At 38.1% G+C, this 27,921-nt stretch overlaps 2 protein-coding genes across 2 annotated transcripts; both read right to left on the reverse strand.

Annotated features, from left to right (window-relative positions):
• Positions 1-3,443: 3,443 nt before the first annotated feature.
• pamr1a (peptidase domain containing associated with muscle regeneration 1a) lies at positions 3,444-21,418 on the reverse strand (the record flags this gene model as incomplete). The annotated part of the gene is made up of 12 exons (XM_079264673.1): positions 3,444-4,016; positions 4,358-4,698; positions 7,344-7,606; positions 8,481-8,547; positions 8,703-8,897; positions 8,985-9,182; positions 13,461-13,678; positions 14,338-14,452; positions 15,500-15,625; positions 15,912-16,082; positions 16,913-16,972; positions 21,295-21,418. 12 exons carry the CDS (start codon positions 21,416-21,418, stop codon positions 3,444-3,446), a joined length of 2,451 nt encoding a protein of 816 aa, XP_079120799.1.
• A 2,751-nt stretch (positions 21,419-24,169) lies between these two features.
• On the reverse strand, positions 24,170-27,116 carry slc35c1 (solute carrier family 35 member C1). The gene is made up of 2 exons (XM_079245078.1): positions 26,506-27,116; positions 24,170-24,888 (listed from the first exon to the last, which is right to left on the reverse strand). The coding sequence occupies exons 1-2, from the start codon at positions 27,023-27,025 to the stop codon at positions 24,314-24,316; spliced, it is 1,095 nt and encodes a 364-aa protein (XP_079101204.1). The 5' UTR covers positions 27,026-27,116; the 3' UTR covers positions 24,170-24,313.
• Between the last annotated feature and the right edge of the window lie 805 nt (positions 27,117-27,921).

A 27,921-nucleotide genomic window follows, 5' to 3' on the forward strand; every position in this document is an offset into this window, starting at 1 on the left:
TTTCAGGATGCATATACTAATATTATAAATAATAATAATCATATTAATATATGTTGAGTGTATATATATATATATATATATACTCAACATATATTAATATGATGATTAATTAAACACGCCAGAAAGCAGACTTATACAAGAACTGTCAGTGTGTTAAAAGGAGGTGTTAACATGTGAAGATGAATTACTCTTGGTCATATAAGTAAACATTTCTTCATTTTTGTTTCTTGTTTCTTTAGCAGAACATTAATTTGTTCTTGAATAGATATGCCAGATTTGAGCAAAGAGTTGAGCAAAAGATGTCTTGACAAAAATTATTTTAGTAACAATGTTGGTTAATGTTGGAGATTTTGCATCTTCACGTTTTAATTTTTTATTTTATTAGCTTCACTACCATTTATTTAACTAACTGTTCCCACAACAGGAGGTCCCACCTTGTGTTGAACTCATGTTTTACCTCCTAGCTTCAGTTTGACTTATTTTAGAGATGTCTTCTGGCTATTTGGGGTTATAAGGAACCAATGATTTTCTTTTTTTATGATTTACAGTATACATTGTCGTGTTTAAATATATTTATTATAAATGATGTTCCATTGAGGATAGATAAACAGCAGCTCTTCTGACACCACCAAATGACACTTTAAGGTTCCACTTACACAGAGTTGAGTATTATAGAGCAGACGACCAGATATGTGATGTTGTGGTGTGAGGATGCCAGGTCTCAGGGGAATAAAGTTGTGGATTTTGCGTTTGATTTTCAAACATTACATTTAAGGACCTTGAATCCTGAGTGTTTCATTGCATGTCCAGTGACAATGCAATACATATTTATATGTTTGAGGGTGAAAAGGGCATTATTCTTTTTAAGCACTGAGTTGCTAAAATTAGATTGATTTCAAGGCTTACTTCTTTTCAGCAAACTGCAACTTTCTTCAAATCTGTTTCTGATCAGAAAGCTCTTTTCCCTCCCATTAACATCTTCCCCCGCTTTTCTTTTAATGGAAAATGTGAAAACAGTCATCTTAAACAGGAGAGAAGGCAGATCAGAGCCTTGTGCCGACCAGTCGCCCCTGGTAGTTACATTCTCTGACATGAAGTGCAGAAAAAGTAACCGTCTCATGTGAAATCCATCAAGTTAATTTACTTGGGATTAACAGTCGAAGCCCTTTGGGCCATTCTTTTGAACTTCATCGTCTTGCAGCTTTGTCTCAAGTTGTTGTGGGAGTCGATCGCACTGGAGCATCATATCTTTACTGATGCACACATCAGTGGCCTAAGGCAAGAAGTGCTGCACCGCTTAAAAAAAAACTGTCACATTCCTACAATGCACTGCTTGACATTAGTTCCTGTCTTGAGATGTGAAGTCATTAATCTTTTAATTTAACAGTTTTCATTTTTCAGTTTATTTCCATACTTTGAGGACTGATGACTTTCAGTGGGAGCAATGCGCCAGTATCCTGGCGTGACCTACATCGAGCCATCCACCCAGGAGTAGGAGGAATACAACTGAGCACCAATCATCACTCTCAGGTATGCTCAGAATGGGGTCACATCAATCACAATACTGTCTGCAGTAAATCCTTTCGCAGAACTATATTTAGAGATGTCTTTAAACCAGCAATCCTCTAGAATATAAGGAATACGATTTGTACAAAATATGATCATTTACATTCTGAAAAGGAGGGAAATCATAAGAATTACAGGTTGAATTTCTCTTCCTGTCATTGCACCTGTGTCTGAGGCCCTCTTCAAATGTTCTTATAAAGAAGACATGCTTGTATTATTATTATTATTACTAAGAATATTCTCAAACATCCTGAAATAAAAGCACTCACCTGTGGAAGTCTTCTCTTTTGCAAACTTGTGGCCTTTTCCAAGTATTTTCCCTGTAGCTTATGTGCAGTTATAGCAGCACTAAGATTTGCAAAGTTTGGGAAGAAATTAACTGAAGCAGCAGGTTCTTCCTATTCTCTAAAAATTAAGCAAGTTGAACAAGACCCAGCATATGCACAGTGTGTTAACTGATGCACACGCAGAGAGGGTGGGGATTTGAGATGAGAGGTCAGCGCCTCTGCTCAGGTGTGAGTGGGATGTTCTTTCAGTTACAGAGTGATGGATTAGCAAACCTTTAAATCATTTAAGCATCATGGAGTCATTTTAAAATGGAGACCTTTACTAAATAAAATTAAGGCTCAAGTGCATTACTTTCTCAAATGCAATCTAATGAATCTAATATTTGCAGTGCATTACTCCTAAACATTGGCTAAATTGGTCTGCAGACTTTTTAAATGAGCAATCAGTGTAGCCCACTGATGTTTTGTCTCAAGTATGACAGACATACAGATGTTACATTTCAGGACATGTCTGTTTTATTATTGCAATTCACCTTGGAAGAAGCAGTGACTGAGGACTGAGCTGCTCATTGTTTAATTGGCTGGGCTTTGCAGGTGTCCTGCACAAAGCCAGGGTAAGCACAGCGGGCGTCTCTGTCGCAGGAGTAAGAGCTAAGTTTAGCAAATCCTCTCAGTGTGTTTCTCAATGACAGCACATGTTGGACAGTCTGCAGGGAAACTCACGAATGCATAACCTCACTCACATGCGATCAGGCTGCACACACACATATGTGTGCATATTTACCGTGACGTTAAGGTTCAGTTTGTACACAGTGTACTGCTGTACACATGCATGCATGCATGCACGTCTTGGAACTGCACACAAAGGTGGAATTATTTCTCAATTGCATTATCAATCAGGGGTTATATATAAATGCATGCAAGAGATTTTTCTAAGATGAACAGAATTTTTCTTCTTATTCTAAATTTTAAACTATGTATGCAAACTGATTAATAAAGATCCATATTCAGTCTAGCTGAGAAATGCCTACAGTAGGCACATTTGCAGAAATGTATGGCTGACTTTGCAGATAATGAATTCTCCTTCACAGCTAATGTTTATCTCCAAGATATTAGAGGTAAGAGCCCTGAAGTTAGCTGAGATGAAGTGCGTTGCCAAGGAAATATAGCAGGAGGGAGACAAGAGTTTACTTCTTTGTCAGAAAGGATAGATTGAGGTAGTAAAGCTAACTGTGGATAACAGATGGAAAAGCCACATTTGGTTTGAAGCCAAAATGCAGAGACAGAAGGAGACATACAGCTCTTTGAGATTATCACTCAGTAAAGATTTTATATAGAGCTATTTCTTGAAGGCGATAATGTCATCAGTTTAGATGCAGTGCAGGACTGAGATACAGACTATCTGAAAGACCCTTATGGTCTAAAGGTATGAAAAAAATCTACATATAAAAGGTTATCATAGACTTTATTTATTATGAAAGATAAAAGGTAAAAAAGAAAAACATTCTGCACACAGTGAAGCAGTTATCATAATCACATGATGTTTCCATGCATAGAAAATCTTATTTAATTCAAATCTTGTGGAAATATCTAACGGATGTTTTCCGCTATCCAATCTCGAAAGTTTGTTATTTTTGTCTGAACTGTGTATCCATGTTGGAGACAGTTTTTCTCATGGATGAGTCTCTCCAAACCAAGCAGCTGCCAGCCTGTGGTGGAGACTCCACGGCTCTCCTCATGACCCGTGAGGATTTCCTGTCCTGTGGAGGGAGATGCAGGTGGCACTATGGTGATGCCTGGAATAACACTGGGACACATGCTGTGGGGACTGGACGGCTTGCTAACAACACAGAGGGAGTTGTCACCAATCAGTGTGGCATGTGCTCCTCCTTCAGCAAACTCTCTTTCACAATGAGAAACATGGCTCAGCTCAGCAGCTTTTGTCTGGCTCCAGGTTGCATGACAGTTCAGGTTCCTGCTATTGTTTAGTGGAATCCACTTCACGCTGTAGGCCTCGGGCACGATCACCTCTCCTCCTCGCGTTTTTGGGAGACACACTGGCAGCACACGCTCACTGATCTTGGCCTTGTCCTGCAGTTTGAGCAATGCCACTTGGAAGTCTGGAGCGGAATAAAAATCTGGATGGAGCAGAATTTCTGAGACCTGTTGAGAGAGAGGTGTGATAATGTCCACTGGAATATAAGTACACGTCATATAGTATTTATAAAGGTTGGCAAATATTTAAAATCCCACTTCAGCTTGGTTGTTTAAAAAGTAAAAAGATTTCATCACTGGTGATTTACAAGCAAAAAACAGATTGCATTTATTCCTTTCTTAATACTTTGACCTCAGCTGTTTGGAAGATTCAGCTGTTATGGAAACTTTTGAAAACTCGGTAAAATCCAAAGACATACTGCAACTGTGCTTGTTAAGTAAAACAAATGATAGGTCTTCACTAAAACATTTCAGTGGTTGTGTTTTCAGACTAATTGGCTGTGTTTTACCCGGAGGTGGTGCAGGTTCTTTGGCCGATCCCTGGACGTCTGGGACTTCATCCCTATGACAACCTTCACATGAGAAGGATGAAGGGCCTGCTGCGTGTCTTTGTCTAATACACACTGAGCTGCAAGCAGGACTCTACGCTGGGCAACCAGAGCCCCGCTGCAGGCCAGGGACCAGAATGTAGATTCCTCTGAGGCCCCCTGCTGGTCCAGCACTGTCCCTCCAGCACACTCATGGCTGACTGCAGTTTGATCTGGCGGTAAGCGGATATAAATGGCTGCATGCCACGGCCACTGAGTGGCTGAGAGGTTGTGTCTGCTAAAGGCGTCAAATCTGCCACAAACTGGACAGTTAGAAAGCAGGAAAAGAGGAGAAAGAAAATGCAAGCTTCATGTTAACATGCAGACATGAAAGTATATTTTCCAGCTGAAGCAATTTTTTTTTTTTTTTTTTTTTTTAACAATCTCAAACATTTAAGTTGAAGTTTTCTTGTTAAAGTTTGTTTAGTTAAAAGTCGCTCTGGCTGTAAGGATAAAATACAGGACAATATTAAATTCTGAAACTTGGATTCATAAGCAATGTTCACAGGCATATTATCAACACAAACTTAATATTTACACTCTTAACAACCAACAACTCTGAGGTCAAAGACAAAAGCCGCTCACATCTGTTCAAAAAATCCTTTTAGATGGGATTGTTTAACTCTGAAGGCATCAGTTCATGTAAATGTGGCTTCACAACAGGTATTGGGGTTAATTAGGTATTTAAAAGATTTTTTTTTAATATTTAAAATCAAGATACTGTCTTTGATTTTTATTATTTTTTTTTTTTACAAAGAACAAGAGGAATAAATGATCATCAAAGATAATTTACTTTTACATTTTTACAAAAGAAATGGTTTTATCAGATATCTTTTCCTAGTAAAATGGAGATATCAATTGTTACCACACGAAGGATTTTGGTGCATTTTATGAGATTAAAGCTTCATTATAAACTTTTTTTAAGATTGAAATGATTCTGCCTTCAATGGTAGTTTAAAGGAAAAATGCTGTTGCTTTGTGCTAAAGATCAAACAGAAGTAATGTGACTGTTATATGGTTGAGATAGTAAAGTAGGCAGGATTCAGGCAGCATTTTGCAGGACTGGTTTATATGCTACATTCATACTCAGAAGATTTTTCTTTATAATTGTGAAAGGGAGAAGAGCAGAACAATCTCTTCTTCCAGAGAGTGAGAATAGACTGCTTGGCAGCAATAAAGAGATATATGATGACTGGAATTTGGATGAGAGCTGTGAATGTTCAGTCTAGCTAATCTGAGGGTCTTTCCAACTCATATTGATGAGACCATTTGTAAGCAAAATTAACTGAATTATTCAATTAAATGAATGAAATTTGCTTTTCTACGAGAACGTTGTAGTTTCTGATGATAAATACATGAGATACTTCCAGATGGTAAAGAATGTACTTTACCTATTGGCCACTTTAGTATACCGGTTTGCCTATTTGTGTTAAAAAATAATTAATTAGCCAATCAAACGACAACAATTCGATGCATTTAAGAACATGAAAAGTCCAACCTGAGCATCAAAATTCAAATGACTTTGAATGCACCACAGTTGTTGAAGGTGCAAGAATGGCTCATCTTAATATTTCAGAATCTGCTGGTCTATTGGCATTTTTTACACATCTCTAGGATTTACAGAGACTGGAGGAGAAATATCCAAAAAGCCGCAGTTGTCTGGACTGCATCGCTTTGTTGATGGAAAAGCAAATAAATGGCAAAGGCAGAGTTGTTAGAAAACAAAAGAGAGTTTCCAACTTAAATAACCACTCATTACAGTCAAGATATGCTGAAGAACAAATCATCAGGCACACAAGCATAACTGTGAAGCAACTGCAGGTGCCACTCTGGCTACAATTCACACAGCTTCATCAAACTGGAATGAAAAGAGTATTTGTGTTTTTGCTTTAACTTGATCTTAAATAGTTCTTAGTGTGAAGAAAACCTTGGATTAGGTTATCCTAACCCAAGGTTTTCCTATAGGTTATCCCCTAACCTTACTTATGTAACTTATTGCCTGGTTTTTGTTTGAACTGATGTCTGAAGATGTGATGATAGGAATGCACGATAATCTTCAATTTTCATCATGGATGTACAGCCAACAAACCTGCATCATCAAGTGTGTGATGCCATCATGTCAACATGAAGTTCTGAGTGATGTTTATAACATCTCGTTGAATACCTTGAATAGTTAGCCTGTCGCTAGCAGAGCAGACGAAGTACAGTGGCTGGTAAGTCCTTGTTTAGAGTATGAGCTGGTTTTGGTGAATCCTGTTTCCAGTAAACTGTGGTTTTCAGAGAAAGTCTTAATTCTGAAGATTAGACCACAGCCATCTGCTTTAAACTAGTTTTGACTATCTATCCACATATGAAAACTTGTCTACAATGTTTTTATTTGGTTATTTGTTTTCAGAATATTTAATTTATTTGCAAATAAAAACATAATATTAGTTTAAAATGTCTGTACTCACTGCAGTCTGTGTCAATGCATGGACTGGAATAGTCATAAGGCATGTAACAACATTCTCATTTGGAGGTTTGTAAAAGGAGCCAAACAACTAAAAATGTAAGCAAATGAATTTGATTTTTGTCCCATTGTTTGATTTGTCAAGTAATTTAACTTTAAAATACAATTTTAGGATTCAGTTTCTGTTTCAAGTCCATTTGAACCATTCAAATGTTTTTTATTAAAGTTAAGAAAACACCTTATCTTATATTAAAACACATACTGTTGTAGCATATTGTGCTAAACTTTCTGTGTGAACCCTCAGACTACTTATCCTTAACTCATAGAGCATAAAATAAAATGGAACTTGTGTTCATCAGCAGAGATAGAAAGTTTATAATCAACAAGATTATGTGTTTCATGTCTAAACAACCTCTTACTATATTTAATAAGAAGGATTTGAACTGCTGCTGATCTCACCTGGTGAGCAGGAAACATGGCTCCCACTCCACCTGCCAGTCTTCAGACAGGTGCGCCTCGAGCTTCCCGTGTGGCGGTAGAGAGGCGAGGCACACGTGTACTCAATGCTTGTGTAGAGCAGGTGAAAGCCTGGAGGCATCTTCTCCAAAGCACTGTCATCTCTGCCTTCATTCCACTGTCTGCTCGGCGTGAGCGGAATAAAGCCAGCTGACAACAGCTCGTGCATGTTGTATCTGGGTGCGAGTCTTTGGTCTGGGCTCTCTCTGTGGAAAAAGCCATGCAGTTTATCCTTATAGATTCTCTCTTGAAACATCAACTATAGTGTGTGTGGTTTTTTTTTTTTGGTTTTTTTTCCTCTAAAATGAAAGAAGCTTGCATACGCAAATACCTTATATACTTTATAACTTCCAGCAAACTTTTTGGAAGTTTTAAACTCAATTTATCAGAAAATGCAGCAAACTCTGCAGTTACTCTCATTTGATTTTACTTCCAGAGTTGATAAGTCTCTCAACTCTCCTTTAGAAATGTAGTGTGATTTTATTCATTTTAGTTTGTTTCTTTTTCAGCCCAATAAAGCTTCATCAGTGGAAATCATTTGGCTTTACTTAAATGACTATCATGCAAAAGGCAATGAAAGTGGACTTTTCTAAAAAATGAAAAATCCACCAGTGTTAACAGCACAACCCATATTTATGCCATATCATATCAGCATGCCACCTGCAAAGCTTTGAGATCCTCATTGTTTCCACTTTCATTTGTTTGACTGCATTTATGCCAGACTCAAGTGGGAGGCTCGTGTTATCAAAAGGCTTGATGCTATTGAGATCCTGCAGAGTCTCTGTTTAAAAGCCACCATGTTCTGAGTTTGAACATTTCTGGAACCCCACTGGCTGCATCAAAGGGAATTTGGAAGATGCTAATGCAGGATGTTGTTAACTGCTCCCATCTCACAAATCCATGTAAAGAACTGCACCCATATTTGGGGACAATTTCAGTTCTTTCTCTATGAAAATCTTCACTGTCAAAGATTTTTCTTCTGATGGTACATTTCTGAATAACACAAGCAAATCTGATCTGGTGGCTTTTAGTGAACCAACATTAAGTAAATAATGATATATGTAAAAGATAAAAGGATACCTTGATAATAGATGTGGTTTCACAATACTTTGCCGTACAAGTCCAGACACTTTGGGTTCTTGACAGACTGCAGAAATAAATCAAACAGGATGCAATTAAAACTCAAAGGTCCCTTTATGAGTCAACTATTACAGGCTATTTAGGGCAACTAGGAAAGATTTTATGCAGGAATAACAGGAAAAACTTGCCCTACTAAGGCACATTTGCATGCAAAATAACTACCTCTCATGCACTTTGGTGGCTTCTCACTCCAGGTTCCATCAGAAAGGCAGGAACTCTGATGGTTTCCAATCAGAAGGTAGGGGGTTTTACAGAAATACTCAACAGCCTCTGCACCTTCAAATGTAAAAGCAGCAGGTCTGTAGTGGCCATGGAGAGGTTTAGGTGGAGGGGAACACCGCGCTGGGCTTGTGTGGCCTTTTGAAGGTTTTGACAAAAATGAAAATGACAAAATGTCAAAGAAAAAAGAAAACAAAACAGAATCCACAGGGTGAAGAAACATACCTTTTACACAGAAAGGATCAGCGCCACTCCATGTGCCGTTAGGCAGACAGGTCCTCTGCTGTGCGCCCATTAAAATGAAACGTGGATTGCACCTGTAGTTTGCAAATGCAAATTCTCCTCCTGAGCCATACACAGGTGACACATCACCATTCACTGGTTTTTCTGGGGGTGCACATGCAGAATCTTTGATGACAGCAGCTGTAGAGAAATGTTCTTGTGATAAATGAAAGGCAAATCTTTTAACTTAAAGCAAAACTATGATCCGGTAAAAAAAAAATAAAAAAATAAAATACTACAACGTCTATTGTTTACTAATTTTACAGAAATGAAACTAAAATTACTTCAAAGTTGAAAAGAAAATTTTAAAAAATCTGTGCTGGGGACATTTAACACACCTGCTACTAAATCAGTGAAGTTTAGCCTTTTGTTTGTGTGTGTGTGTGTGTGTGTGTGTGTGTGTGTGTGTGTGTGTGTGTGTGTGTGTGTGTGTGTGTGTGTGTGTGTGTGTGTGTGTATTTCTATCGGTATCCATACTTCTCTAAAACATCTGTTGTTTTGATTAATCTTTTAGAATGAGCTATTTATATCTACTTGCTGTATGTCCAAATACATTACAGATATATTTTTGCCACCATTTTTACTGTGGTGAGTACCCTTTGAGTTTTAACACTGCAGTACCATGTTGTAATATTCCATCCTCCCCATCAAGGTGTCCAACCGATGCCATCTGTGCATGCACGCATCAGAAAAACTTCATTTCTATGTGAGGTTGAGTAAATGCTCACAAATTCATCCACAACTCGACATTAAAAAACAGCTGCAGCTCTGCATCCAATATGCATAAATGCTCATGGTGATGGATTAATACACTTTCATTCATTTATTCACAGTTTTTTTCAGAATATTTGTAACTTCATTTCTGAAGACTGTATTTTATGTGGATTAATGATCTTTAAAGGTAGAGTATGTAAGATTTTCAATATTTTCAAAATAAATTAACTAAAAAAATAACTACAATCATAATTAGATAGTTTTTTAAACATGTAGGTTCCAGTCTGTCCATATTTGATGTGTTATTCAATTACAAGTTTAATTAATGACAAAGACCCTTCTTGAATGTTTTCTGACCAGTAAAAAAAAAAAAGAAAAGTACTTTTTTCCACCAGTAGGGGGAGTATAAGCCCATTTATTGCAGAGCAGCTCTGAGCTACAGCTTACAAGCGATTCCTGCCCTCATTGGAGCTGGCAAGGAGGAGGGGTGAGGGGTGAGTTTTGCTCATTACTGCCAACCTGTGGTCGTTTGTGGAGGTAGCAGTTTTGTGGTTTTGCTCACGACCTGGTGTTTGCCACCTGGTGGTGGAAAGAATCACCTTGAAATCTTAGTCTCTGCCCGGCTCCAGCTTCCCCAGGACCCTTAAGTGGACTAAGCTGTATCAAAAATGAATGAACAAATGCCTATACTGCAGTCACTGCTGCACAAGAAGCTGGTGGATCCATCCAGATAAAACACATTTATGTCTAGAATAATTTTAGCCACTGAGAGCCACCATTCATTCCCACCTGTACTCAGCATTTGTGAAAAATTTCAATGTCTATCTGCACCACTAGATGACAGTAATTCTTACACACTCTGCCTGTACTGTAAATTCTGGGCTATAGTGTACAGCTGAGTGTAAGCCGGATCTTCACCGAGCTAGCGGCAGCTCTATTTCCTACGTCAACAGTCACGTAGATCACCTTAAACTTGAAGGCTGCATCATATGCATTTCGCTGTGCGTTTTTTATGATGAGGGTGTGTGAATGAGCATAACACGACTCGTTAGCCAGTAAAATCCACACATCAGGCGCAAAATTGTTTAAAGTGGAACTATTATGTGCATTTCAGGCTAATTTATTTTTATTTCTGAGACCAGAAGGACTGGGATTGATCGAGTTATTGTCACAAATCGCTTTATTTACTTCAGACCGACCCTCTCCGTAGGCTGTCAGATCAGCCTGTGGGCAAAACGAGTGGATCGAGAGTCTTCCGCATTAAGCCCCGCCTCCCGCCACTGCACAACGTCGGGAGCGCGCACCGCACCTGCTTTTGCCGTCATTGTAACATCTCATAAACAGAAGGATTAGGCTAATATGAACTCAATAAAAAAAAAAAAAAAAAACACAATGTCAACACATAGCATACAGCTCTACATGTTGGAACCTGAATCAGACCCTGAAAACAAAGTGGAAAACAGCAACCCACAGCAACGAATGCAGCAGGATGTCTCTCTTTGGTGAACTCACCAGCCATCGTTCAAAATAACTTTATCCCACGTTTTCCACCCACCTGATGTATTTGTACATGCCCTTGTTAACCAGTAGAAGGTAACCAATCACCGAACCTTATCCCCCGGGACGTCACAAGGATTTCCAAGTAGAAAAAAACTCCAAAACGCCGTGTTTTTCCTCGCCATGGAAACCGAATGGAGAGGGTGCTGGAACTCAAACTCAAACTTAAACATGCGTTTAGGTGATTAAAAAAACAGTGCCGTTCACATGTCTGATGAGGATTCAACACTGTAACACTGTAGAAAGCTCAGAAAACTTAAAATACCATAATAGCACCCCTTTAAGCTGCAGGATTGAAAACGTGAGAAAAAAAGTAGAAGAACAAAACAGAAAATGGAGAGCAGAGGAGTTACTTGCAGTAATGACTGATCAAGAACTGAACCCAGCCTTTTGTTCTTAAAGGATCTGCTCTCTGGTGAGAACTCGCTTCAATAAGAAGTCAGTACACCTCAGCTCTGTATTCAAAAGATTTTCTTATCTGGGCTTGGGAAAAACAAAAAAAAAAAACCAACATGCCTTCAGTTTTATTGATCTTTGACATCATTAATTGAGTTTTATCTTAACAAAGAGACCATCTGCACACATTCTTTTGAAAACAATTGTTTTTTTTGGGTTTTTTTTTTGTAGGGAAGATACAATGTATACCCTTAAGTTTAGTTCTTTAACTTATTTGCAAAGGTGGGTCTGAAAAATACTCCAGCGCTCATTGATGCTGCTTCAAAAGGATGCAAGTTGAATGCATGATTTGCTTCAAAGAGAGTAAACTAAAAGGAGAGGAGCCAGACTGTGTCATTGACTGTCCGTCTAACATCACGAGCCTAACAGCAGGCTGCACAGACTCAGAGGAATGAAAGAAAATGTGTCCGGGGGCGCTTGTGCTGCATTATGAATGGAGGGTCTGCAGTGTCATCTCGATGAAATATTCATGATACCAGAAGGAAATACCTTCAGAATATCATGAATGCGGACATGTCAGACTAGAAAAAAAGTCATCTTTGTATGTGGAAAACTTGACAGCTGACATGTATGGTGAAGGGAAATAACTACCTTGGTGGACTTTTGTCGACCTACACTCGCCAGCCATTAGGTGCACCTTACCAGCAGGTTTTACCTTATTTTGCCATCAGAACTGGATTCATTTTTCCTGGCATTGATTTAACAAAGTGCTGGAAAAATTCTGCAGAAATTTTGCTGCATGTTAACATGATACCATCACCAAGAATCTCCAGTTCCACCACATGCCAAAGACACTGTTGGATTGAGATCTGGTGACTGTGGAGGGCGTTGGGGGTACTGTAAACTATTATCATGTTCAAGAATCCAGTTTGAAATGATCTGAGCTTTGTGACATGGTTCATTATCCAGCTGGAGGTAGCCATCAGAAACTGGGACACTGTGGTCATAGAGAGATGGACATGGTCAGCAAAAATACTCTGTTGTGTTTAACAATTCATAAGTGGAAGGAATCAAAGTGTGCAAACACAATATCCCCCACTCTGTTACAGCACCAGCAGAAGCTGGAACTGTTGATACAAGGCAGGATGGATTAGTGCTTCAATGCTGTCTGGAGACTCAGCAGACCAGGCAACATCTTCCCCGTCTTCTGTTGTTCAGTTTTGGTGAGTTTCTGTGAACTGTAGTCTCTTTTTCCTGTTCTTAGCTGACAGGAGAGATACCCACTGTCTTCTTCCGCTGCTGCAGCCCATCTACTTCCAAGGTTGATGTGATGTTTAGAGATGGTATTCTGGATAGCTTGATTGTAATGAATGGTTATTTGAGTTGTTAGTGCTATCATCTCTAACCAGTCTGCTTATTCTCTTGTGACCTCTGACACTGACAGAGTAATTTAGTCTGGACAACTGCTGCTTACAGAACATTATTACTTTTCAGACCATTCTCAATAAACACTAGATATGGTTGTGTATTAAAATCCAAGAAATACTCAGACAAACCCTTCTTGCACCAATAGCAGTGATGTATTTGAAGTTGCTTAACTTGCCCTTTTTTCCACCATTTTGATGGCTGGTTTAAACTTTTGCACTGAGGGAACCTAGCTACGTTTGTTAATGTGCAGTTTAACAGCTTTAGGATTGTTTATCCATACAGTGATGCATGCCAAGCATTAACTTTGCTAATTATCATACTTGCCTGAACTCTCTTGAAATATGAAAACGAATCCATCAAAGCTATTGTAGCCATCCGAGTTGAACAGAATGTGCAAGGCATTTCTGGAGCTTTTGATTGGAGGAGGCAGCTGATCCCCACAAAACCGCCCAATCACAGGGGAGCTCAAGTCAGCACCGTCTCGCACTTCAATAAAGTCATAACGACAGTTGAGGTCAGACTCCAAACTGAGTGCAGAGAACCTGAGAAGCATGACAACACAGAGACTGAACCAATGATGTAGGACGCTGGAAACATTTAAATGACTCTTTCTTTATCAACTATTTATGTTTCCTGCACTTGAGTTCATTCACTAAACACTTTCAGCTCCTTATTTAGCCTGCATAGACTAGGTTAAGTACCACAGTTTATTAACTTGATGCACAATTTTTATATGCAGCTCCTTTTTGTGTTTCTTAATTGGAATTCTGGGACATATGCACAATAATATTGCTGAACAAATGCACAATTTAGTCATATCTGTCAAGCGAACATCAGTGAATGGGGTGGGTGTTAATGGTGGATGGCATAAAAAAAAAATACTGTTTTCCCTTAAACAATTGTTACAGTCAGCAATCAGTGATGAAAGATCAATTGTTTCTTTTTTTGTCTACTTTCATATTTTTTAATTAAATTAATCTAAATTTAGATTAATTTAATTAATCTAAATTAATTTAATTTTAAAAAATCATTTGATTTTTTTTTTAACTTTTTCATGAAAACTACCTAGTTAGCTTGCCAAGAAAAGAAATACCTGGGAATATACAACCTTGATTCAAGGAAGAGTAACAAGGTAGATGCTGATTATGCAGATATTTTTGTTTCTAGATCTGTAAAAAAGGCAACATTCCTGTTTCCAAACCTTAGCTCGATGACGTTGTCCTTCTTCACTTGCACAATCCATTCACATCGTGCGTTTGCTGGGTAACTCTCCAGGATTATGTGACCCTGAGCTCGCTGTATGATCCCACCACACGCTACCCCCAAAGAGATGAGTAATTACTTTCCACTTAGTAAAAGCATTCCCATTAAAGGCGTGTTTATCACAGTGGCACAGTGGCAAAACAGTGGATAATGGTCAAAAAATTATGAGGTGATCAGATCCAAGCAGGCTTTTCTGTAACCATAATGATTAGGATCATGCTGGTGTTCGTGCTGGTTTGTGCTCTTCGGAGGACAAAGAGGAGGAAAAAGCATGAGACAGATTTTAACTTTTAGCACTAAAAGATCCTAGACTTTTTAAAGGATTTGATGACAGAATTATACACCACAAACTAATTGAAGTGGTTTATCTCTTACTTCATAGTGTTGCTGAGGACAGGCCCAGTTTTTAGAGCCTTGACTTGTACATCAAATACAGTCTGATGCAATTTTTTTCATATAAATATCTGCCCCAGGTCATGAAAAGTTGAGACAGAAAAATGCCAAAATAGCGAGTGTAGAAGGCAGATCTCCTTATCATTATGTTCTGCAAACACAAACAGATACAATCAGTTGGCAACAGCTATACCTTTGCCAAACTACAAAGAAAAAAAAACCCACTGTCACCACCAAGTGTTTGTCTCAGGTATCACAAATGATCATTTCCCATCTGTCTACTTCTAGCATACAGTACATTCCAAATATTTTATAGATCCTGAATTTGTTTACTTTTGTTGTTGATTATTCTCCCTTACACTAAAAAAAATAGCATATTTCCAACTCTCTACATACCCTATGGAGATTTGAAAACTTTTGTGATACATTTCATATTTAAAGTTTTTGGCCATTTTCAAGTGATCTACAAGTGTGAAATGACTCATTTTATTTTATTCCCCCATTTTATATAACTAACCACTAGCAAATGTGATTTCAAATAAAGAAAGAAGAAACTCTTAACAATCATCGAAGGATAAATGACTCATCAGCACATGTCAGACTTCTACAGATCATTGTTCTTTTTCTGCAGCAATAAAATTGGGAATCTTAAGTCTGACGCAGAATTAAGCTGCACAGCGTTACAGCATGAAAGTGGTGTTACTCACTTTTACAATCCCCTCCACTCCAGCCTTGACGACACTCTGTACAATACTTTCCATTGACAAAGAAGTCGTCATTTGCTCTCCACGTTCCATTGTGACAGCTTTTACAGTTCTCAAACAGGCTGCAGCCTGCAGGGACAAAAGGAAGAAGAAGCTGAACACACTGTCATAAAAAAGTGAAAAGTTGGACATTTTCGAGTCAGTTTAGACCCTTTGGTTATTTCTTATATTATACATGAGACTTTCTGTGAGAAAATGTCAACTAATAAAAGGGTAAATGTTTTGTTTTTTTCCACATTATCTATAAATGCAGCAGCTGCTGGAAAAACAGCTTCAGCCGTAAACAACAGAAAACAATGGCAGCATCTCCCAGTTTCTAGCAGTTAAAACATTTCATGTGCCAGTAAGCGTATACCTGGGTGAACGATGCACGGGTCACACTGATCCACAGCACCACGGCAGCAAGGAACAGTGTAGCCCACCCTCAGCCCATTGGAAGGACACCGACACTGGATCAAATGGTACTCGCAACATGGACGGCACATGGCGTTCCACTTGGAGCTCGGGCAGTTGTCTGCTGTCAGAGCTGGGAAATCAAAACAAAACACTCCAGCCAACTATGGAAACCTCTGATTCCTGACATCTTTGTTTTCTGATAAGAATATAAAAAAATAAACAAATAAATGTTTGGTTTCAGCTGAAGGGTGATGTGTTTATGTGATAACAGAAGTGGTTTATAGAAGACTGAGCATCAAATCTGTTCTTTTGACACATTTGAAGGTCATCAGATGAGGCAAAAACAGAGTTTCTTTTACATAACAGAAGCAGCATTTCACAGTGGCTCAACAATTGATCTTGGCAGGTAATTTTTGTTGCACTAGAAGCTATTAAGCTCAAGCTGAAATGTAAACAGCTTGTAAAACTAAATCCCTATTAGAGAGCGCAGCTTTTCTCTGCTTCAGATCGAATTCTGCTCATGCTGATTACTGCTTGTGCTGTAATTTATTGTGGTTCTCTGAAAACTAATAAATAAAACCTTGTCTGAAAGTTGCAATGGCAGATCTATCCACTCATTAACAATACTGGATTTCTTTGTTAAATACAGCAAAATGCAACAGCATCCCAGGTATGCAATGCACACTTACCCCCTCCAGTTTTGTTCATGTGCAATATTCTTTTTCTTTTTTTTTTTTATGTGACACATACTGCCCGTTATATTAAGTGTGGCACATTTCAGACAGCAGAAAAAGTGAGTCACTGTCATTAAATAACTTCACAGTTAGTCAGCGACTAAGTCAAGCAGCTTATTTCTTGTGAAACGTCAGCAAGATTTCTAAAAAGACCATTCTGTGGGATGTAAAGACTCTCAAAAGCTGCGACATTCAATGAAAAATGCAGTAAAACCATATTACTTACCATGTATCCACCCCATTAGACAGAAACAGAGATTTAGGAGGAGGTAAAAGAATTTTGGGTCTGCAAGAGAGAAAAAGTGCATGTTCCTTGTAAGGTAAGTGAGCATGCTGGCTGCTAGCTCACACTCCTCCAATTGGTTTATATCTAATGTTGCTATGGGTGATGTATTTTCCAACTCCAGCATAAAGGACAGGGATTCTTAACTCATTCCTTCCATCAGGTTTTCATTTGTGAAAGCAGCTTCAAATGTTTTTATTGCCAGCAGAAGCAAACAAAAGTGTAAAAACTGGTTCCTGTTTCTCCTCCTTCGTGTGAGTCTTGATTCTCTGCTGAGCACTAAATAGAAACAAGAAAAAAAAGAAAAAACTGGCAGAGGAAGTGGAAAGAGCAAAGGGTGATAAGTAAACACATGCTAATGGGAAAACCAGTGACGTTTAGTTAAACTCAAAAGTAAGTAAAAATATTTTTAGTCATGGATTTGTTGTAAATACTTTTGATTATCAGCAACTAAGTGCTTCCACTAAAGTACTGTACTTAACCCTTTATCAGGCAAGTAACTATTTTTGATCACTTTGTTTTCTTTCATTTTCAGCATAAAACAATTTTTTAAAAAAATGTAACAGCAGAAGGGAAGTCTTGGTACAAACCAGAAGTACAATTTTAGGTTAAAATTTCTAATTTCAAGGTATTTCATTGAGTGCCTTATAAAGGGTTAACATAGTTTTGAGGGTAAAAAAAAAAACTATATACAGTTTTTTACGACATTTTATTATATTTCTACAATTGGATAACAAAAACTCATCAATAAAGTTTGCATGTAGATACAGTCAAATTCAAATATTCACTGGTTATTAATGTCAACAAAAACAGATTTTCCTTCTAATCTTCTCATGCTTGAGTAAATGTCAAATTAGGCTATATGTTACATAAAATCTGAGACAAAAGCTGGGGAAAAGACTTAATAAAAGGGGAAATAAATTGAAAACTGAAGCATCATGCCCACAACATTCCTGTATATTGGTTGTAAATATGTATCGAATAGACAGATTTAAAATATAATCTATGTATTATAACATATAAAATAGTATATATCAATATATTTTAATAATACATAATAATATGTATTGTATATATGATATATAATATAGATTATTTAATACATGTGAGTTAAAATAATTTATCTGTAGTATTTTCAACCATTTTGATGTTTAATGGTAGCAATGGGCTTTGATGACTTCAAGCAGAGATGTGCATGGATAGCGGCTGTCAGTGGTAAAAATCCTTTTAAACAAACCTGTTTTCATCTAATGGATCCAGTGGTTCATGTGCAGCAATGACTGCACTATACGTAACTACTACAAAGATATATACATGTGTACTGTCTTCTTCTGTGTGCCTCCTATTCTCTCATTTGGTTAGCTGTCATCTCAGTTCACAAGAGTTGTGTGTCCATTCAGAGACAGTGTAATGATGGCCCAAACGTAGCAGCTTCCATGTATGTGAACTCACGGCAAATACATTCAAATGACTCATTCTAAGAGAATAAAAACATAACATTTGTTTTAGTAAAGTGATTTTTAATGTGTCCCTGCAGCTTCCTGCTCTGTAAAACATGAAACGTACAGTCATAACAACAGAACAACACAAACTTTCAGACATATAAGATTGGTTTTGTTACCACCTGCACCTTTAATACTAGAATAATGTTGTTGCTCTTCGTCATCTAATGGCAATTTCTATTGCTCTATTTGTAGTTATGCTTATGAGTAAATATATACTCAACACTTCAAGCCATATGTTTTTTTCCGGGATAAGTTGTTATAAACCAGCTGTCAGCCAGACCATAAAAGTGTTACAGCTTGTCTGACAGATAACAGATGTCCACAATGATGACACAAAAGTTTAACGTCAGTCTACTCTCATATGCCTGGAGCAATAACGCTGACAAGATCTGCGCAGATTACCTAATGTAAAAGGTTTGTTTGTCATCACCAAAACTTTTATGTCTGCGTTTCCATGTTCTGATCTCTGTTCTTGTTTGCCACAAGTTATATATCCAAGTTATATAGCCTCTCTACGGCAGCAAATTGCTGACATATGTTATATAATATTATATAATAATATGTGTGAATGTGTCAAAATTTATAAACTCTACCAGTCAAATGCTTGGTGACACTTTTTCATTGGATTTAATGACAAAGTGTGTCCAGACGTTTGACAGGTACTGTATGTAGCCTATTTTATATATTCAAGTGTTAAAACTGGAAAATAAAACAGCATTTTGTCATTATGGTGTAATATGGAAAGCAGCTCCCACCACATGCTAATTAAAAACATTGACAAAGCATTTCATAGGATTCAAAAAGGAATAATTGTGAGATAGAAATTCATTGAGATTTAACATGTAACATCGAATTAATTATGACTTCAGTAATATTAATGACTGGATTTCATAGTGATGTATTTTCTCATAATTATGATTTGTTTCTAGCTCATAATTATTTGTTTAAATCTCATATTTATAAGACACTTTAATCATCTAATTTTTACTTATAAGTAGTGAGAATGGGCTCCCATAGTGAGACAACTACACAAGGAAGACAAGTTATAACTGGTGGAAATGGTGGGAATGAATAGGTGATTGCTTCATCTTGCTACATTTACAACATAAAAATTAATTTAAAAAAATCCCGTGAGCTAATATTTGTTTTATCTTTGTATGATTGTAATGGACATACATGTTTGAAATGAGTGTGAAAAATACAGATATACTAACAATATTAAATATATTCTCTTTTTTTCCCCTTTTTTGTTTAATCCCATTGAAGTGAAAATAACATGGAAAGGTACATCTAAACAGACATGGGATGGGAATTTTTCTGCATTTCTTCACTTGTTTCGGATCTACAAGAAATTTTTCTATGTTCATATCTTATCTCATTAGCATGGTTTTTGTACACTTTAGCCAATTTTTTTTTTTTTTTTCTTTTGCAAACATAAGTAGCAGATTTTTGTCACTTTTCTTTTGTAGATGTGCATCCAAACACTTAAAGTCAAACAATTCTGAATGAAAATTTCTGGAGAGATCAGAGTCACCACCATGAAAACTGATCTTGCTTTGTAAGACCAGCCATATTTTGTTTTACAGTGAGTCAGGATGACACGTGCGGCTTCCTTTGCTGCCCTCAAGTGGCTAAAAATAATTCAATTTGGGTTTAAAATACCTTTTCTAAGGACTCTGAAAGCATCAAACTCGATGAAATTTTACAACTAACAAAAACAGTGTGGAACTCTCATTGCATGCTGAGAGTGTGTTTCCACACACAGCAGGGAAAGAGTTTAGTCTTCACTGAAAACATCACAGCAGTAATTAACTCTCCCACTGATGAAGTGACAACCATATTTTTCCCAACATTTCAAGCTGACACTTAGAAAGAAACATGAGTGACTGCTTTTGATAGCAGCACCCTTTGAACTGTCAATCATGACCGAAGACTTTGCCTCATCCTGTCATATTGAACCTGATGCAGCCAGAGACGGGGGAGACGGAGGAGGGGTGGAGGTTATGTATTCCACATTATGACACAGTTAGAAAAACTTTCATTGGGGTCACAAGGTCAAACTAACTGTTGGAATGAGTTCTGGACGGCAGAGACCGATGTTTTTGGCTCATATAATTACCCGCAGAGCTCTGCCAGCTATTTTTAGCCCCTCCAGTTGCTCAGAGAAATATTCCATTTGGAGCCCAGAGACTGACTCATCTAACCCTGCTGTAATATTTGTGACCTTCCTCACCTCCAACCACGGGCAACAACCAAGCTGCCCTCATTAAGAGGGAAGCATGGGCACGTCTTGCTGAAACACTCTTTAACATTCTAAAGGGGACACTGGCAGTAGCAGAATCATACAGCTTGATTTGGAAATCTGGAAAGTACAGCTCTATTTACGGGCTTTGTACAAATTATCAAAACATAATTACACTAAAGTGACAAAGTGTTGAAGATATTCAGCTCTCTGACATCAGAACGCAAATAATCAAAGAACGGAAATAAAAATCAAGGACAGATATGTCTCCTAAGACAGACACCAGCATTCCTTTATTTCTTAAACTGCACAGGCAAAGTTTAAAAAGTTCACTTCTTGCTGGATTCAGATTGACCGAGAAGCCTGAGTATAAAGTCATGCAAGCTTCAGCTCCTTCAACTCAATTTGGCTGCTCGTCTTTTAACAGGAACTCGTGAATTTGGGCACATCACCCCAGTCCTTGCTTCTTTGCACTGGTTTCCCATCTAGCTGTGCATTGATTTTAAGGTTTTATTTGTTTTTAAATAACTTCATAGTTTAGCCCCTTCCTATAAAGCAGATATTTTATGTCATCACACTCCCCACAGATCCTTGTTGTCCTCTGGCCAAAGCCTCTTGGTCGTCCCCAGATATAGGCTGAGCAGAGGAGGCCTTTCCTTTGTGGTTGTTGACCACAAATTCTGGAACAACCTCCCCCTTCATATCAGGACTGCTCCAAACCTGGACACTTTAAAAAGTTTTCTTCAGACACATTTTTTATTCTTTAGCCTTTCCCGATCTGCAGTTGATTACTTTGTGCTACGTTTTGTGCCGTTTACTTCTATTTGTGTTTTTTAATCAAGGTTTAGATGTGATTTAATCTATTAGTTTCCTCTTCTTAGCTTACTTTTTAAAATAAAACAAAAGAAATAATAAATTTAACAGGAACAGTTTCAAAGGGTTCCCCTTCCAAACCCCTGGTGACACTGATGAGAAAAATGTAACTACATAACCAAAGGTTATAATGACAGAAATAGATGATGCAGCTTTAGTCATGACTTTAAACATGAGAACAAAGAGGGGGATGTCCAGTCCCCCCATTTCTAAACACTGAAACAAATTCAAACCGTGCTTTTTAAGCAGCTGAGGGAAGTCTTACAGTGATGCAAAGTTAAAAGACATTGCAGGAAATTACTAGAAATCATGTCAGTATTGGAAAATTAAATAAAAACAGATTCATTTAAGTGCATTTGTGCTTCATGTGTGATAAAAGCTCCAGACCTCACCTATTATTATTATCAGCACAACAATCTCATAACAACCCAATATTGTCATTATCATCTCATAGCCACAGCTAAGGATCAATAGCAGAAAAGTCTGATGCTCATTCTGAAGCACAAATTCTTGGACAGATTATACTAAAACTAGCTGAACTGGAATGATAGGAAGAAAAATATGTATCAGGAAGGTTTGGAACGATTCATAATCTGAAGCATTCACCTTCATCTGTCAAACACATGGGAACAGTGTAGTTGTACACACATGAACAGCTTCCAGCAACAGTTTCACATGCTGAAGGCTAAACTGGGAGCACAAAGGCATCCAAACACAAAAGGCTGAGCATCACATATTCTCCAAAAAGACATTAAACATTCATTCATTCATTATCCTAATAATCCTTAATCCAATGAAGGGTCGCGGGGAATCTGGAGCCTATCCCAGCAGTCTTTGGGCAAATGGCAGGGTACACCCTGGACAGCTCGCCAGTCCATCGCAGGGCGACATTAAACATGGAAGTCTTAATTTAGTTCTTGACTGCTGGAGTGATTAGGCAATATATAAACACATTTATGAAAAAAGGAAAAAAAAAAAAAAAAAAGATTTAATACATTTAAATACCTGCCAAGACCTACCCGGACAGAGTTATAAATATTCAGCACTGCACTTAAACGTAAATACAGAGTCATCTGAATTAAAACTGATTCAAGGATAAAACAAAAATCTCGAAAGCAAATTAAAGTCAACTATTCTCACTATTTTATTTTTGACACCATCTTTGACCAGTGAAAGCAGTTTCATATTAAAAATAACTGCCACATGGAGCACTTACTGGAGAGCTGAACTGCAACGTTTTACATTTTCGGTTGATTCGGTTAATTTAACAATAAAATCATTAGTTACAATTTACCCCATAATAAAAAAAAAACCATGTAATGCCTTACTCTGTAATGGATCAATCAATAGATTATAATTTAAAGCTCGCTCTGACAATTATTTCCTTCAAACCTTTTCCAGGAAGTGCTATGTAAGCTGCCTTATCTCATGACACGTTAGCATTAACGGCATGTGGAGTTAAACACAGCGTCTGTTTTTAATCTGCACCATTTTGTTTTATCAATGTCCATTTTATTTCATTTAACCATGTGAATCTTCTCAACATAAAAGAAAAACATGTAGCAAACAATGCACAGTTATTGGTTGTAACATTTTAAATACCTAGAGCAGGGGTGGCGAGAAACTCCGGTCCTACAAGTGTTTGCAGTTTATCTGCTGCAACACACCTGACTCAAATCAATGACTAAATAGCAGACCAGTCTGATGTGCTTCAGGTGCGTTGCAGCAGGGAATCTCCCAACACCTGCAGGACTGCAGCCCCACGAGGACCGGAGTTGCCCACCCCTAACCTAGAGTGTTTTCTGTAGAAATAAAAAGCCCCATCAGCCCCACAGACGTGTCTGTTAGCTTTTCTATTGTTAGCCTGCGTTTCTCTCCTAAAGGCAAGTTTTAAGACAACATAACTTATTGCACATTTACCAATCTGAATGGTTCAATTCCCCTTTAACAAAAATATTGTAATCTGTCTCATAAGCATAGAAAAGTTTCCTTCTAACACCACTATACTTAGTAAATACCTTCAGCTTGATTTCACGTGTACAGTTGTGCTCATATGTATTCATCTCATTTCATTAAAGAAAAGGCTGAATTTACAAGTCACTCAAATAACTGGAGACTTAAAGGAACAATAACTAAAAATTTGCAAAAATATAATTTAGTAATATAAGACAGTTTTTTCATGTATTTGAGTTGAAGAAAAAAAAAAACCAAAAAAAAACCCAACAAATTGGTCCTAGACAAATTAGAGCACGTTTCTGTTGAACAGTGGGACAAAATACCTGTCAACAGGTGCAGAAGTCTGACAGAGGAACAGAAAACACCTGACTGTAGCGGAAACATTAAAGGATTGTTCAACTAAATATTAGTTTATGAGTGATGTAATATGTAAAATTCTTGTTTGCTTTTGTTGAACCAGAATTAGAAAATAATGTAATGATTTTCATAAAATTATTACTTTAGTCAATTCCAGCTTATTTTACAGGCAGCTGTTTTTTTTTCCCCTTAATGAAAAGGTATGAATAAATATGAGCACAACTGTAGACTAAACCATAAAAGACATCATTCTCAATAGTTTCATTGTTTTTAATCATTGTAAAAAGGCCCCAAAACAGATATAAATAGCTTTAAAGCATTTCCTCAAACTCACGCATCACTCACACAGTCATTCGTAAAACAACAGCTGTAGACATTCATGATGCACGTGGAAAAGTTCGGAAGCCTTTTCTACACTTTTCCCGTCACCCCTTCGAGTAAGTTTTCCTTTGCCGGATCCGGAGGGTCTTTACGAGAAGTCTTCTGCATTTCTCGACTTTTGACCCACGTGTAGGCTGAGGAGCCACCGAGAACCATCATGTTACTGGTCCACCACAGCAGGCTTTTACTGGACGAGTTGTACATCACTGCAATGACAGTCTGCGCGCAGGCTTTTGCAGTTCCCGAGACGTTGTGAGTGAGCGGGCTGGTGAACTTGATCTGGAGGCCTGTGACGTAGCCGATGGCGAAACCGAACACGCCTCCCAGCGTCATCATTCCCCAAAAGCCGAGATCTGTCAGGCGGCTGAAGCTGGCCACTCGGCCCAACTCACCAAACACGATTAGGAGCGGCAGGAAAAGGACGCACGCATTGATGTTGTTGTAGTAAGAGAGCTTCCAGATACTTCCATCCACGGCAGGCATCACCTTCTTTGTGTAGATGGCGTTGAGAGAGACGCAGGCGCTCGCCAGCACCCCGAAAAACACACCTGACCAGGAGAGGGATCCTGCCAAGCCTTCCTGGTCCACACCGAGCCAGAATCCACCTGAAAAACACACACACAAGTCCGACAGGTTACACACAAAAAGAAAACTAATTTTTTTACAGACCTGCATTTCTACACAGTCAAAAGTTTATGGGTTTGTTGTATTTTTTTAAGCATGAACCGGAATAGACAGATTTAAATAATCCCCACAAGTTCCTACAACCAAACACCTAATACACACATTACACTCATTAAATTGAATATTTACAATAAAACAACAGAGTAAAACCTGGGAATTTTTACAGAAAACAGAAAAGTGTAATTGTGATAAGAGTCGACTGAAGAGAAGTTCTGAAAAGAGATATGTTTAAGCTGATTTTTAAGAAAAACATCTTGCCATCTAGGAACTCAAGTGTCAACCATCCTGTGTTCTGCCAGGTTCTGATCCAAACCAAGATGTGATAAACAGTATATCATTACTGGATGTTACTACGGACACTTTCTGAATGATAGAAACTTTAATCTGAGCACTGTTTTCTAATTGGAGTGTGTGTTTGTCTGACGCTGCTTCCAGTGCAGACTAGGGCTGCACAATTAATCGGATTTTGATCGTGATTTTGGTGGCCACAATTAAATAAACCTGATCGTCTACGATATTTAAAATGCAAACTCTGCTGCACAACCAGTAGTCTGCCAACCACCTGGGGGAGACGTGTGGTTAAGGCTTTATTAAGCTGCCTAAATATCAAGCACACACACCTTTTACCAGCAGCTAGTTAAGTATCGTTGGATTGGTCGGACATTTGACCGTTGCCTGCGCTGTATTAAAAATGACAGGGAGCGCAATATTTTATATATTATATATACAGTTGTAGAGGATGTAGCATTACCAGGTAGGTTGTTTACAAGTGGTGCAATAAAAATACATGTTTTTCAAGACTCAATGAATGATCGTGATTAATAATCGTGATTACAATACTGATCAAAATAATCGTGATTATTATTTTGGTCATAATTGTGAAGCCCTAGTGTAGACAAACAACTTCCAGCTTTTTTCAGCATTTCACTGTGACTAAAGACAGCTGGAAATTAATCTAGGGAAAACTAACTCAACATACTGCAGTCAGAGAACAAAAACAGACAATAGCAAAGCCTCTGATTGACAGAAATCTTACCAGAGTTCTGCAAAAAGAAATTAAAGATGACCGACTAACTAAGACGTAAGTAAGGAGCTCTGAGACAGAGCTTTGGAGTCAAAATGCATAAAAACCTGGTATATATTGGCTTAACAAAACAAGAAACTGTCTCATTCCTGAATGAAAGCTACACTTTGCCTAATCCCTTCAGGTAGTCTTCCCAGGTCAACCTGACCCCTTCTTCCTTTTCAGACACTCGTGTCTCTTCGTTCTTCATTCATTCCCAAACATGGTAGATTTAACTACACAGTAATTAGTTGTAATCAAGTACAGGTTGGACATTGTTTGGATAGGTTTTTGTTGCATCTTTAACCAAAGGGTTACATACATCTGAACCACAGTCTTGTCTGTGGTGTTAGATATGCCTCCATGATGCATGAATCTTATGGAAATCATCATGGAAAGATGGAGGATGGGTTAACACAGTTTCTAATCAAATACCCTACAGATGGAGTGTGAGGAAGTAGTACATTTGACCTACCAAGAATAATCCCGCAGCAGGACAGGGCTTGGAAAGACGTCGTTTGTTTCAGGATGACATATGACAGCAGCACATTGAAAACCGTGCTGAGGGAACGGCCCACCGTGTAGAAAGCCACCCCCACGTACTTTAAGCACAGATTGTTGAAGGTGATCATGCTGATGAAAACAATGGACAGCGGCAGCACCTCCCTGGACGTCTTCAAGCTGAACGTGACCGCCGGGAAGTTGATGACTCCCGGACACATCCTGGACAAAAGCTGCATGAGCCAACACAGTCCGACAGTCACCACACACTGGTAGAAAGTAACAAACAATGGCGCGTCCAGCTCTCGGTTGTCCAGCAGGTAGTTGTTAAGGAACACCATTGTTATGGAAATAAACCAGTAGAGAGCAACAACAGCGGCTATTTTGGCTGCTCGGAGCATGAAAGGATCTTCATGGTCGTCCTGGTTCGTCTCCTCCGCACCGGCCAGAGCCATCCTCAGGATACTGGACCGCTTCAGCTGTGTCCTGTTCATAATTACACATGAAGACAGACAAAACTAGATGAAAACCAGAACATTTATAAGGTATAAAATGCAATTACACATATACTGGGTGCAAACATGACTTCCGTGTTCCGACATCTGCAACAACAACCGGACTTCCGGTGGGATTTTTCAGTTAAAACAAAAAAGAAAATAAAAATCCCAAAGTGACGTATTTCCCCAGGTAGAACCGAATATATCATCAGGTATAAACCATGTCAAACCCAGCGTGTATCAGAGGACAACGAAAATAATAAATTTGCAAACGATGCATTGTAGTTCGCAAAAGCTTACGGAACTACAATCCAACTTTATTTATACACATTCCAATAAACAACACAGTTGTCCAAAGTATTGTCATTTAAAACCCTGAAATTGGTGCCAAACACTATATTTGACGTTTAATAGGCCCAGTGTCAATAATTCTAGCTTATCTAATGTAAACTAAACAGAGCATATTTAATTTTCATGTTGTCATTTAGTTTCCTCATCTGTTTCCAGGATCTGCTTGTATTCTCTGTCGAGCTTGACTACTTCCTTGTCTTAGCCTCATTAAATCGTCACATATACAGGTTTATTCATTAACATGTTTCCAACTCTTTCATGTTGCGAAAAGCAATGATTTAAAGTAGTTTACTGTTGTTCCTTCATTTCGTGTAGAGTGTTTAAGAGCCATTTATGGCACGAAATAAATAAAGTGAATAAAAGACAAACGTAATAATTTCCCCGTTAGTTCTTAAAATTAAAACAAACAAAAAAAAAAAAATCTTTTCCTACCTTAAAATTTCAGCGAAGGATCTGCACCTGTGGAAAAAAGCATGAGGTGTAATGAAGTGTCCGACCCCTGATGCTCCCACTGCGCATGTGCAGTTGTCAGACCTGTATTT

Source organism: Telmatherina bonti (assembly GCF_933228915.1).
Source record: "Telmatherina bonti genome assembly, chromosome: 1".
In the NCBI taxonomy this organism is placed as follows: Eukaryota; Metazoa; Chordata; class Actinopteri; order Atheriniformes; family Telmatherinidae; genus Telmatherina; species Telmatherina bonti.

What these genes read in the sequence shown, in the direction of transcription:
- slc35c1 (XM_079245078.1), bottom strand. Translation starts at nt 27,025, where the DNA reads ATGAACAGGACACAGCTGAAGCGGTCCAGTATCCTGAGGATGGCTCTG. An exon ending in CTGCTGCGGGATTATTCTTG is followed by an intron (nt 24,889 to 26,505) that starts GTAGGTCAAATG and finishes TGTGTTTTTCAG; the next exon opens with GTGGATTCTGGCTCGGTGTG.